Source organism: Oncorhynchus gorbuscha, linkage group LG19 (genome assembly GCF_021184085.1).
Source record: "Oncorhynchus gorbuscha isolate QuinsamMale2020 ecotype Even-year linkage group LG19, OgorEven_v1.0, whole genome shotgun sequence".
NCBI lineage: Eukaryota > Metazoa > Chordata > Actinopteri > Salmoniformes > Salmonidae > Oncorhynchus > Oncorhynchus gorbuscha.
In genome coordinates, this window is record NC_060191.1 from 50,025,735 (window position 1) to 50,039,965 (window position 14,231).

Below are 14,231 nucleotides of genomic sequence, written 5' to 3' on the forward strand. Positions count from 1 at the left end.
GATTTTACACTTTGAATTCAGGCCAAAGAGTTCGATCTTGGTTTCATCAGACCAGAGAATCTTGTTTTTCATGGTCTGAGTCCTTTAGATGCCTTTTGGCAAACTCCAAGCAGGCTGTCATGTACCTTTTACTGAGGAGTGGCTTCAGTCTGGACATTCTACGATAAAGGCCTGATTAGTGGAATGCTGCAGTGATGGTTAACCTTCTGGCAGGTTCTCCCATCTCCACAGAGGAACTAGAGCTCTGTCAGAGCTCGGGGCTCTTCTCCCCCGATTGCTGAGTTTAGCCGGGCAGCCAGCTTTAAGAAGAGTCTTGGATGTTCCAAACGTCTTCCATTTAAGAATGATGGAGGCCACTGTTTTCTTGATGACCTTCAATGCTGCAGGAATGCTCTGGTACCCCTCCTAGGCACAATCCTGTCTCAGAGCTCTATGGATAATTCCTTAGACCTCATGGCTTTGCTCTGACATGCACTGTCAACTGTGGGACCTTATACGGACAGGTGTGTGCCTATCCAAATCATGTCCAATCTATTGAATTGTAGAAACATTTCAAGGATGATCATTGGAAGCAGGATGTAGCTGATCCAAATATAGAGTGTAATAGCAAATGGTCTGAATACTTATGTAAATAAGGTATTTCAGATTTGTCTAAAAACCTGTTTTCCCTTTGTCATTATGGGGCATTGTGTGTAAATAGATGAGGGAAAACATTTATTTATTCCATTTTAGAATAAGGCTGTAGGTCTGTTTTTAAAATGCTTGTGTTTTTTAAATAAAATATTCTGTGTTTTCAGGAGAACGCAGACTATTTGGACAGAGGTCCAACCACTACATTCAGCAGAAAAGGCCCCAGCACCATCCAGAAGATTAAAGAGGCTTTGAATTTCATGAGAAACCAACACTTTGAGGTATTACACAGTTCCTCTATCACTGTAGGTAATGTTGAGTTCTTCCATATGATTTTAGTTAGTTAATATAACTGTATTTGTTGTTTCACCTCAAGGTTCCGTTCATAGCGTTCTACAGGAAAGAGTATGTGGAACCTGAACTCAATATCAATGATCTGTGGAAAGTTTGGCAGTGGGATGAGAAGGTAATATACTGTAGCATTGGATTTTTGTTAACTTCCTCCCTTAATTTATTCTCTCTGTTTAATTACTGTTTAATCTGGGACTGTCTTTCCTCCTCAGTGGACCCAGCTGAAAACCCGCAAACAGAACCTGAGACGCCTGTTCCAGAAGATGCAGGGATACCAGTTTGAACAGATCTCAGCAGACCCAGATAAGCCACTGGCTGATGGCATTCGACCATTAGACACTTCAGATTTAGAGCGGTAAGGCTTGTCATGTCCAACATGTTTGTAAATAAGCCTTGTCTGAGCCAGAATGGCCCATAAGGCAGGAGCCTATCTCCTGTTTCTGTAGTGTGAGGCACCTTGATGTACAAGTACACCCCCTGGACAGGACCCTAGTCATGTTATGACACCTTTATTATTTTTGTTGTATCAGAGTGCTGACCTGATTATGTTTGTCTGACAAGGCTGAAGGATGTCCAGTCTAGTGATGAACTGGGCGACGTCTACAACCATTTCCTACTGTACTATGGCCGGGATATCCCAAAGATGCAGAATGCAGCCAGGTCCAGCAAGAAGAAGCTGAAGAAGATCAAAGAAGTGGATGAAGATGGTACGATTTAGATTATATATTGTAAGATTGTGAAAGCACAGTGGATCTTTGCCCTCATCAGAATAATTATCATGTATTCTGTTTGCAGGTAATGAGCAGGAAGTAGTAGATGAGGAGGAAGAGGAGCACCCGAAGGGCCCGGACCTGAAGCTTGCATCTCGGAGGGATATGTACAGCATCTGCCAGGGTGCAGGACTAGGTGAGTTCTTTATCATGTGTGTCCAGTAGGTGTCACTATCAGCACCTTTTACAAACATATGTGTGTGCCATACATCTTCAGGTCTGTACAGTTAGCTCATGATAATACAAAACTTGCTAAGTAATGTGAATAGTGACTAGTGTACTTAAACAGAGTTTTCCAATCGAAGTGCTCTTGCTGTATCATGAGCCGACTATATTTGCAACAGTTTTTTGAGTCCACCATTTAAAGGGTTCTCTCATCAGATGGCCTAGCCAAGAAGTTTGGTCTGACTCCAGAGCAGTTTGGAGAGAACCTACGTGACAGTTACCAGCGTCACGAGACGGAGCAGTTTCCTGCTGAGCCAATAGAGCTGGCTAAGGACTACATCTGCAGGTTAACCAGCAACACATTATTGCAGTGTATACAGAATACATTTTCATATAAAGATAACCCAACCATTTTAGCAGTAACAGGGGTGGTGTTGAGAGGTGAATATGCAAACTTGTGGCACCATTTGAGATGCAAACCTATACCTTCCACAATACTACTAATAGTATGTTCTCTCTGCCTGTGCAGCCAGTTCAGCACAGCGGAGGCAGTACTGGAGGGGACTCGCTACATGGTCGCCATGCAGATCGCTCGGGAGCCTCTAGTCAGACATGTGCTCCGACAGACATTCCAGGAGAGAGCCAAGATCAACATCAAACCCACCAAGAAGGGAAAGAAGGTATACACCATCTATTTGCAATAGGGTTAAAAAAATCACGGTAACTTTCTAAGAATTCCCAGGTTTTCCAGAAATCTTGGTTGGAAGATTCCTGCAATCAGGAGTGAATAAGCAAGAAGTCATTTATCTTTCTACCAGCAATTCCTGGAAAACCTGGGAATTTGGGAAAAACTACTGCAATTCTACAACCCTATTCAGCAATTACCGCCACTTCTTTGTTGGTTGTATTAGTGTAACGGTTTTCTAGGTGTGGTGAAGGAGAGTCGGACCAAAACGCAGCGTGTAGATTACGATTCATGTTTAATGGAAAAAACTCACTAAACATAACGCAAACAGCCTAAACTGGTGCAAACTAACACTAGACAGTTACAAGGACAATCACCCACGACAAACTCAAAGAATATGGCTGCCTAAATATGGTTCCCAATCAGAGACAACGATAAACACCTGCCTCTGATTGAGAACCCCTCCAGACAGCCATAGACTTTGCTAGATCACCCCACTAGCTACAATCCCAATATATACACACCAAAACCCCAAGACAAAACACACCACAATACAAAAACCCCATGCCACACCCTGGCCTGACCCAATACATAAAGATAAACACAAAATACTTAGATCAGGGCGTGACAATTAGTGGTTTATTTAGGTCTTTCATGGGATATACAGTACTTTCAGAGGCGACAGGTAGCTTAGCGGTTTGAACTTTGGACTGTAACTGCAAGGTTGTTTGTTCGAATTCCTGATCTGGCAAGGTGGAAAAATCTGCCGTTCTGCCCTTGAGCAAGGGCGTTAACCCCAACACAACTGCTCCTCTGATTCAGAGGGGTTGGGTTAAATGTGGAAGACACATTTTGGTTGAATGTATTCAGTTGTGCAACTGACTAGGTATCCCCTTTCCCCATTCATACCCCTTGACTTATTCCACATTTTGTTGTTACATTCTGAATTAAAAATTGACAACACAACGCTCGAATGGCTTCAGAACAGGAATGTGAATGTCCTTGAGTGGCCCAGCCAAAGCCCAGTCTAGAAACAAAATCAATTGAATCAATTTTGAATTCAGGCTGTAACACATCCAAATGTGGAATAAGTCAAGGGGTATGAATACTTTCTGAAGAGATGAGTTTATATTGTATAGAAAAAACACATTTAACAAGTTATGTCTTTTCATTGACTCATATTTTTACATTTGAGTTATTTAGCAGATTAGAGTGTCATTATCTAGATTAGAGTACTCTACCATACATGTATGTGGTCTAATCTCTCCTGTAGGATGTGGATGAGGCCCATTATGGCTTCTCCTTTAAATACCTGAAAAACAAGCCTGTAAAGGAGCTGAATGGAGACCAGTTCCTCAAGATGTTGCAGGCAGAGGAAGAGGGCCTGCTCACCATTAACGTCTGTATTGACCTGATTGGAGTGAAGGGGTGAGGTCTTGTTATTATAACATTGTGTAATAACATATTAATATCATTATAGTCTGCATCCCAAATGGCAGCATATTCACTAAATAGTACACTATGCTCCAGTTGAATGTAGAGCATTATGTAGGGAATATGGTGCCATTTGCGACAATACCGCTGAGTTTTGTGTAATAACATATTAATGATGTGTAATAACATTAATAACATGTAATAACATATTAATAACACGTAATAACATGTTCCAAAATGTGCTCTGTTTACATGTATACTGTCCTGAGTCAGTCAAGTATCCATGCTATCACTATGTTTGTTGAGCAGGTACGGAGGTGACCAGGCATACTATGAAGAGATAAAGCAGTTTTACTACAGAGATGAGTTCAGCCACCAGGTTCAGGAGTGGAACAGACAGCGCACTCTGGCCATCGAGCGCTCCCTCAAACAGTTCCTTTACCCGCAGATGGCGAAAGAGCTGAAGAACAAACTTATTGCAGAAGCAAAGGAGAACATCATCAAGGTACCCCACCCCCCCTCCACACACACACACACACACACACACACACACACACACACACACACACACACACACACACACACACACACACACACACACACACACACACACACACACACACACACACACACACACACACACAAGGAGGAGGATAAATCTTCTGCAGCAACTTCCATTATTATCTCAACATTTCATTAGATCTTCTTTTCATTATGTTGATGTGACGTCGTTGCTACTGTGGTATTGATTACTTATTTTCTTATTCCGGTATTGACTTTCCAAAGCAGGTGGCACAGAGCATTGATGTATGTTGAGCCTGCTACAGTGTTGTGATAGTGGTTGCCCGCCCCTCAGGCCTGCAGCAGGAAGCTGTATAACTGGCTGAAGGTGGCGCCCTATCGGCCTGACCAACAAGTGGAGGAGGAGGAGGACGAGGAGCTCATGTCTGAGGCCCAGGGCAAAGGGATCCGCGTGCTGGGAGTGGCCTTCTCATCCAGCAGGTAGACTACTGCACACTGTCACTGCCAATATACCAACATTGCATTCAATCAATAGATGTGGTAAAGAGGTCAATGGAACACAGACGGTGGTGGATCGAAGGACAACGGATTGGCACACATTCAACAAATCTGATCAAACAAAGGACATATTTGTAAAATCCAGCCACTTTAGTTGGCACTATACATTTGGGCAGGTAGCGTTCTCCTAACCCAGATTAGTCCGTTGGACTGCCGGATGGTGAAGCGTAATTCATCACTCCAGAGAATGCGTTTACACTGCTCCAGAGTCTAATAGCGGCGAGCTTTACACCACTCCAGCCAACACTTGGCATTGCTCATGGTGATCATAGGCTTGTGTGCAGCTGCTTGGCCATGAAAACCCATTTCATGACTCTCCCGACGAACATTTATTGTGCTGACGTTGCTTCCAGAGGCAGTTTGGAACTCGGTAGTGAGTGTTGCAACCGAGGACAGACGATTTTTACTCACTTCAGCACTCGGCGGTCCCGTTCTGTGAGCTACCACTTTGCGGCTGAGCTATTGTTGCTATTGTTGCCACTTCACAATAACAGTGCCCTCAAAGCTCATCTCTAAGCTAAAGATCCTGGGACTAAACACCTCCCTCTGTAACTGGATCCTGGACTTCCTGACGGGCCACTCCCAGGTGGTAAGGGTAGGTAACAACACATCCGCCACGCTGATCCTCAACACAGAGGCCCCTCGGGTGCGTGCTCAGTCCCCTCCTGTACTCCCTGTTCACTCATGACTGCATGGCCAGGCATGACTCCAACACCATCATTAAGTTTGCCAATGACACAACAGTGGTAGGCCTGATAACCAACAACGACGAGACAGCCTATAGAGAGTAGGTCAGAGACCTGACCGTGTGGTGCCAGGGCAACAACCTCTCCCTCAACGTGATCAAGACAAAGGAGATGATTGTGGACTGCAGGAAAGGAGGACTGATCACTCCCCCATTTTCATCGACAGGGCTGTAGTGGAGCAGGTTGAGAGCGTCAAGTTCCAAGCACACCAAGACAGTCGTGAAGAGAACACAACAAAACCTATTCCCCCTCAGGAGACTGAAAAGGTTTGGCATGGGTCCTCAGATCCTCAAAAGGTTCTACAGCTGCACATTGAGAGCATCCTTGCTGGTTGCATCACTGCCTGGCATTACAACTGCTCGGCCTCCGACCACAAGGCACTACAAAGGGTAGTGCGTCCGGACCAATACATCACTGGGGCCAAGCTTCCTGCCATCCAGGACCTCTATCTATGTCAAAGACACCAGGTGGATTTCAAAGACTTTTGCCACCCTAGTTATCCTAGTCATAGACTGTTCTCTCTGCTACTGCAAGCTGTACCAGAAAGCCAAGTCTAGGTCCAAGAGGCTTCTAAACAGCTTCGACTCCCAAGCCATAAGACTCCTGAACATCTAATCAAATGGCTACCCAGACTATTTGCATTGCCTGCACGCCCCACCCCCCTCTTTAATTCTGCTACTACTCTCTGTTTATTATCTATACAAAGTCACTTTAATAACTCTACCTACATGTACATATTACCTCAATTACGTTGACTAACCGGTGCCCTCGCACATTGATTCTGTACCGGTACCCCCTGTTTATAGCCTCGCTATTGCTATTTTACTGCTGCTCTTTAATTATTTGCATTATTTGCATGATAAGCATTTCATGATAAGGTTTGTTATATTTGGAGCATGTGACAAATAACAATTGATTTGATTTGACTTACAGTTGACCCGGGTAGCTCTTGCAGGGCTGAAATTTTACAAACTGACTTGTTGGAAGGGTGGCATCCTATGATGGTGCCACATTGAAAGTCACAGAGCTGTTCAATATAGGGAAATCTACTTACAAAGTTTGTCTATGGAGGTTGCATGGCTGTGTGCTCGATTTTATACACCTGTCATCAACGAGTGTGGCTGAAATAGCCGAATCTACTAAAGGGATGTCCACATGCTTTTGTATACAGTATATAGTGCATTAACATTTAGAAATAGTTACTTCTCAGGTTTATAAGAGTTGAATGACTGCTATGCTAACTCCCGTTACCCCCACGGCATCTTTCACCCTACGTGTTTCCATGGCGTTTTCATTATTTTGGTAGTTACAATGACCTCTTTACCACATGTATGCAGTCAATCCACAGCCATATACTGGCTGAAATCAGTTGATGATAGGACTTTTAAATGCAGCAAGTATCATATAATATCACTCAAAGTTTTCCAAAGTCAATACTTTGTAGAGCCACATTTTGCAGCAATTACTGCTGCAAGTCTCTTGGGTTATGAACGGCAGGGTAGCCTAGTGGTTAGAGTGTTGGACTAGTAACCGGAAGGTTGCGAGTTCAAACCCCCGAGCTGACAAGGTACAAATCTGTCGTTCTACCCCTGAACAGGCAGTTAACCCACTGTTCCTAGGCCGTCATTGAAAATAAGAATTTGTTCTTAACTGACTTGCCTGGTTAAAAAAAGTTAAAATACATTTAAAAAAATAAGCTTGGCACATCTAGCCAATGGGATTTTTGCCCATTCTTCAAGGCAAAACTGCTCCAGCTCCTTCAAGTTGGATGGGTACTGCTGGAGTACAGCAATCTTTAAGTCATACCACAGATTCTCAATTGGATTGAGGTCTGGGCTTTGACTAGGCCATTCCAATACATTTAAATGTTTCCCTTTAACCACTCGAGTGCTGCTTTAGAAGTATGCTTAGGGTCATTTTCCTGCTGGAAGGAGAACCTCCGTCCCAGTCTCACATCTCTGGAAGACTGAAACAGGTTTCCCTCAAGAATTTCCCTTTCCCTGTATTTAGCGCCATCCATCATTCCTTCAATTCTGTCCATTTTCCCAGTCCCTGCCGATTAAAAACATCCCCACAGCATGATGCTGCTACCACCATGCTTCACTGTGGTGATGGTGTTCTCTGGTTGATGAGAGGTGTGTTTTCCTTGATGGCCAAAAAGCTCAATTTTAGTCTCATCTGACCAGAGTACCTTCTTCCATATGTGGGGGAGTCTCCCACATGCCTATTAGCTAACGCCAAACTTGTTTTCTTATTTGTTTCTTTAAGCAATAGCTTTTTTTCTGGCCTCTCTTCCCACCAATTTGTAAGTCGCTCTGGATAAGAGCGTCTGCTAAATGACTTAAATGTAAATATAAAACCCATCTCTGTGAGGTGTACGGCTTAAAGTAGTCATTGTGGACAGATGCTCCAATCTCCGCTGTGGAGCTTTGCAACTCCTTCAGGGTTATCTTTGGTCTCTTTGTTGCCTCTCTGATTAATGCCCTCCTTGCCTGGTCCGTGAGTTTTGGCAGGTTTGTTGTGGTGTCATATTCTTTCCATTTTTTAATAATGGATTTAATGGTCCTCTGTGGGATGTTCAAAGTTTCTCATATATATTTTCTTATAACTCAACCCTGATCTGTACTTCTCCACAACTTTGTCCCTCCTTGGTCTTCATGGTGCTGCTTACTTGGTGGTGCCCCTTGCTTAGTGGTGTTGCAGACTCTGGGGCCTTTCAGAACAGGGGTGTATATACTGAGATCATGTGACAGATCATGTGACACTTAGATTGCTCACGGGTGACTTCTGAAGGTAATTGGTTGCACCAGATCTTATTTAGGGGCTGAGGGGGTGAATACATATGCACGCACCACTTTTACGTTTTTAATTTTGGGGAATTTTTTGAAAAAAGTTATTTTTTCCATTTCACTTCACCAATTTGGACTATTTTGTGTATGTCCATTGCATGAAATCCACATAGAAATCCATTTTAATTGCAGTTTTTTTTGTTTAGTTTAGTTTATTCATTTGACCATTAAAAAAAAACAAGCACAAATAAAACTTAAAAGCCAAACATGCACATGAATAAAATCATCGAGGACAACACACAATAAAGTCTGGGACTTATTTCCATTGTAGTCCTCTTGACACAAGATGGCTATACAAGATGGAACACAGTATGGCGGTGAAATAATAAAACAAAATCATAAAAGAAGAACATCTATCTCATCATTCCAGTTACATCATAGCGTTTATTCATATTGGCACAGAAGACATCAAACATAGTTTTACTTTATTTTTACCGCTGTCCAGAGAGGACGTTGTTTTTATAGGCAGAGGCAACTCATTCCATTCTGAGGCTCCCGTATACAAGAAAGTACTGTACCTTTCCCATCATTACTCCTGAACCTGTATAAGCACACATCAGCAACACCTGATCTGGTGCTGTGATTGTGTGCATCCCTAACATGAGGAAAGTAATCACTTAAATATCTGGGCGCAGGACCATAAATACTCCTGTAAACCAAACCTAGTCTAATCTGGGACACCCTAGCCTCAACAGGCAGCCGGTTTAGTTCCTGAAAGCAGCTCCTGCCTATGTGAGTACGTGGACTCACCTTCAATACTACCCTGATCAACGTATTCTGGGCTATCTGGAGTAGAGGTCGATTTTTCAACACCGATACCGATTATTGGAGGACCCCCCCCCCCCCCCCCCAAAAAAAAAAAACGCTACCGATTAATCAGACGATTTTTCATTTATTTATTTGTAAAAATGACAATTACAACAATACTGAATGGACACTTATTTTAACTTAATATAATACATCAATAAAAATATATTTAGCCTCAAATAAATAATGAAACATGTTCAATTTGGTTTAAATAATGCAAAAACAAAGTGTTGGAGAAGTAAAAGTGCAATATGTGCCATGTAAAAGAGCTAACGTTTGAGTTCCTTACTCAGAACATGAGAACATATGAAAGTTGGTGGCTCCGTTTAACATGAGACTTCAATATTCTAAGGTAAAAGGTTTTAGGTTGTAGTTAATATAGTATTTATAGGATTATTTCTCTCTATATCATTTGTATTTCATATTTGACTATTGGATGTTCTTATAGGCACTATAGTATTGCCAGTGTAACAGTATAGCTTCTGTCCCTCTCCTCGCCCCTGCCTGGGCTCGAACCAGGAACACATCGACAACAGCCACACTCGAAGCAACGTTACCCATCGCTCCACAAAAGCTGCGGCCCTTGCAGCGCAAGGGGAACAACTACTCCAAGTCTCAGAGTGAGTGACGTTTGAAACGCTATTAGCACGCACCCAGCTAACTAGCTAGCCATTTCATATCGGTTACACCAGCCATTAGGCTGATAGGCTTGAAGTCATAAACAGCGCTGTGCTTGCGAAGAGCTGCTGGCAAAACTAAAGTGCTGTTTGAATGAATGCTTATGAGCCTGCTGCTGCCTACCACCGCTCAGTCAGACTGCACTATCAAATCATAGACTTAATTATAACATAACACACAGAAATACTGTGAAATTGGTCATTAATATGGTCGAATCCGGAAACTATCATTTAGAAAACAAAACGTTTATTATTTCAGTGAAATACGGAACCATTCTGTATTTTATCTAACGGGTGGCATCCCTAAGTCAAAATATTCTTGTTACATTGGACAACCTTCAATGTTATGTCATAATTATGTAAAATTCTGGCAAATTAGTTTGCAATGAGCCAGGCTGCCCAAACTGCTGCATATACCCTGACTCTGAGTGGAATGAACGCAAGACAAGTGACACAATTTCACCTGGTCACTATTGACTGCTAACATGGATTTCTTTTAGCTAAATATACAGGTTTAAAAATATATACTTCTGTGTATTGGTTTTAAGAAAGGCATTGGTGTTTATGGTTAGGTACAGTCGTCCAACGATTGTGCTTTTTTCGCAAATGCACTTTTGTTAAATCATCCCCCAGCATTGCATCGATTATATGCAACGCAGGACACGCTAGATAAACAAGTAATATCATCAGCCATGTGTAGTTATAACTAGTGATTATGATTGATTGATTGTTTTTTATGAGATAAGTTTAATGCTAGCTAGCAATTTACCATGGCTTCTACTGCTTTGCGTAACAGGCTGGCTCCTTGTGGAGTGCAATGAAAGGCAGGTGGTTAAAGCGTTGGACTTGTTAACTGTAAGGTTGCAAGATTGGATCCCCCGAGCTGACAAGGTGAAAATCTGTCGTTCTGCCCCTGAACAAGGCAGTTAACCCACCGTTCCTAGGCTATCATTGAAACTAATAATGTGTTATTAAACTGACTCGCCTAGTTAAATAAAGGTTTTAAAAAATGTAAAAAATATTTTTTTAAATCGGCACCCAAAATACCGATTTCCGATTGTTATGAAATCTTGAAATTGGCCCTAATTAATCGGCCATTCCGATTAATCTGTCAACCTCTAATCTGGAGCCTCCCCTTCATAAATTTAGATAAGCCACCAAACCAGGAAGTACTAGCATAGTCAAATGGCATTGAATGAGGGCAGTAGCTAGCACTTTCATGGAGTCCTTATCAAGCAGCTTGGACTTTCTAGCCAAAAACTTAGTCCTGGTATTAACCTTCCCTAGCACGTTATTGGCCATGCTCACACCTCCCAAGCTTCCATCAAGGATACATCCCAAGTAGCTAACATAGGGGGTGAGGAGCTGACTACTAAAACCTAACTCCACTCTGATTTCAGACAACCTACACAATTTAGGTCTGGATCCAAAAATAATTGCTTCAGTTTTCCCTAAGTGCAGAGATAGCTTATTATCTCCAAGCCATTTGCTAATGTTAGAAAGCTCTGTGCTAAGTATGCTCTCCAACATAGTTTTACTTTTATGAGACACCAGAAGTGTAGAGTCATCCGCATAAAGAAAAAGACGGCAAGAACAAGCATCTTTCATATCATTAATATACAATAAGGCCCGAGCACGCTCCCCTGCGGAATGCCACAACTCATTGGTTTTGCCTGAGACAGTGAACCATTAACCTCTACTACTTCCTGATAAATAGGACTTTACCCAGCCTAAAGGGATACTGCTTAACCCCAGTGCCTCCAGTTTGGAGATTAGGAGACAGTGGTTAACTGTATCAAAGAACTTCTGTAGGTCAAGCAGTACCATTCCACACAGATTTCCCTCATCAATCTCTTTCCTGATGAAGTCAGTCAAGTAAAGTAGACATGAATCAGTGGAGTATGTTTTTCTAAAACCCGACTGAAAATCACACATAGACCCTGTTTGTTAACATATTCATACGTTTGCTAATGTACAATTCTGTCCAGGATCGTTGATGTTACACAGGATAAATACAGGCCTATAATTCCCAGGGTCAGACTTTATCCCCTTCTTATACAGAGTTATAACTTTAGCTTGTTTCATGTCCCTGGGAAAGGTGCCTTGTTCAAGAGAGAGATTAACAATATGCGTAATACAAGGGCCAATTTGCTCAGCAGAATCGATTAGAAACCTTGCAGGAATATTATCCAGGCCTGTGGCTTTGGAGCATTTAAGCTCTGCCAGCATACTGACCTTTTTGGCTGTTGCTACATTTGCAAAAGAAAAAGTGTTTGGCTGAACCCCTAACTCTACATAATACTTCTTGACTTGGTTGCTTCCATACAAACCAGAACTGGTGGGCAGCTTGCTAACCAGCTTGCTGGCAACAGAAGTAAAGAAAATAGTTAAATTCATTGGCAACCCCTGCTTTTTCATATACCATCCCCCCTTTGATGTTCAGTCCAATACTGTTGAGTTTGTTTTTGGTAGTACTACTACAGCCTAGTTCCTTAAATGATTTCCAAAGCTATTTAAGGTCATTTTTGTTTTCAATTATTTTCCCAGCAAAGTAACCCCTCTTAGCTTCATCCATCCTGCTCTGTGCTTCATCCATCCTGCTCTGTGCTTCATTTCTGTGACGTTTATATAGGACAAAATCATGCTGCTCTTGAGAGTTCTTAAATTTCTTAAAGGCCTTATTCCTGGCTTGGATAGATTCTAGAATCTCATGATTAAACCTAGGGCTAGATCTCTGCTTTACCCTGACCAGTCTAATGGGAGCTATCACATTCACCACATCAAGGAATCTACATTTAAAGGTTTCCCAGGCACTGTCTACTGCTACACTATCTAGCACAGGTGACCAGTCAATTTTACCCACTTCCTCCCTAAACTTTTCTACACAGTATTTTTTGAGTCCTCTGATTCTAACGGTTTTGTGACACTTAAATATATCTTTAAAAATCCTCCTTGTCCAAAATGTAATAAAATGATCACTGATTCCATAGACTATTACTTCACTCTGCGATATTTTTGATTTATCAGACACCAATGTGCAAAGTAAATTGTACTTTGTACTTTGCACTGTTTCACTGATTGTAATGCAACAAAATAGAAAACCGCCAAGGGGGATGAATACTTTTGCAAGACACTGTACATATATTTTAGAGGCTATTTATACAGACAATTGGTATTAAACTGTATTAATAATTACAGTGGGGCAAAAAAGTATTTAGTCAGCCACCAATTGTGCAAGTTCTCCCACTTAAAAAGATGAGAGAGGCCTGTAATTTTCATCATAGGTACACTTCAACTATGACAGACAAAATGAGGAAAAAAATCCAGAATATCACATTGTAGGATTTCTTAATGAATTTATTTGCAAATTATGGTGGAAAATAAGTATTTGGTCAATAACAAAAGTTTATCTCAATACTTTGTTATATACCCTTTGTTGGCAATGACAGAGGTCAAACATTTTCAGTCTTCACAAGGCTTTCACACACTGTTGCTGGTATTTTGGCCCATTCCTCCATGCAGATCTCCTCTAGAGCAGTGATGTTTTGGGGCTGCTCCAAAGATTTTCTATGGGGTTGAGATCTGGAGACTGGCTAGGCCACTCCAGGACCTTGAAATGCTTCTTACGAAGCCACTCCTTCGTTGCCCGGGCGGTGTGTTTGGGATCATTGTCATGCTGAAAGACCCAGCCATGTTTCATCGTCAATGCCCTTGCTGATGGAAGGAGGTTTTCACTCAAAATCTCACGATACATGGCCTCATTCATTCTTTCCTTTACACGGATCAGTCGTCCTGGTCCCTTTGTAGAAAAACAGCCCCAAAGCATGATGTTTCCACCCCCATGCTTCACAGTAGGTATGGTGTTCTTTGGATGCAACTCAGCATTCTTTGTCCTCCAAACACGACGAGTTGAGTTTTTACCAAAAAGTTATATTTTGGTTTCATCTGACCATATGACATTCTCCCAATCTTCTTCTGGATCATCCAAATGCTCTCTAGCAAACTTCAGACGGGCCTGGACATGTACTGGTGTAACG

The 14,231-nt window shown here is 42.0% G+C and overlaps 1 protein-coding gene across 1 annotated transcript in view; it reads left to right on the plus strand.

Moving 5' to 3' along the window:
* The window catches only part of LOC124006423 (transcription elongation factor SPT6-like), a 31,647-nt gene that overhangs the window by 3,847 nt on the left and 13,569 nt on the right, over nucleotides 1-14,231 (plus strand). Inside the window, exons 9-18 of the mRNA XM_046316431.1 lie at nucleotides 798-911; nucleotides 1,007-1,096; nucleotides 1,194-1,336; nucleotides 1,543-1,688; nucleotides 1,777-1,887; nucleotides 2,133-2,262; nucleotides 2,446-2,596; nucleotides 3,875-4,029; nucleotides 4,345-4,540; nucleotides 4,892-5,037. Coding sequence (XP_046172387.1) covers nucleotides 798-911; nucleotides 1,007-1,096; nucleotides 1,194-1,336; nucleotides 1,543-1,688; nucleotides 1,777-1,887; nucleotides 2,133-2,262; nucleotides 2,446-2,596; nucleotides 3,875-4,029; nucleotides 4,345-4,540; nucleotides 4,892-5,037 — 1,382 coding nt within the window. The remainder of the gene's footprint in view (nucleotides 1-797; nucleotides 912-1,006; nucleotides 1,097-1,193; nucleotides 1,337-1,542; nucleotides 1,689-1,776; nucleotides 1,888-2,132; nucleotides 2,263-2,445; nucleotides 2,597-3,874; nucleotides 4,030-4,344; nucleotides 4,541-4,891; nucleotides 5,038-14,231) is intronic.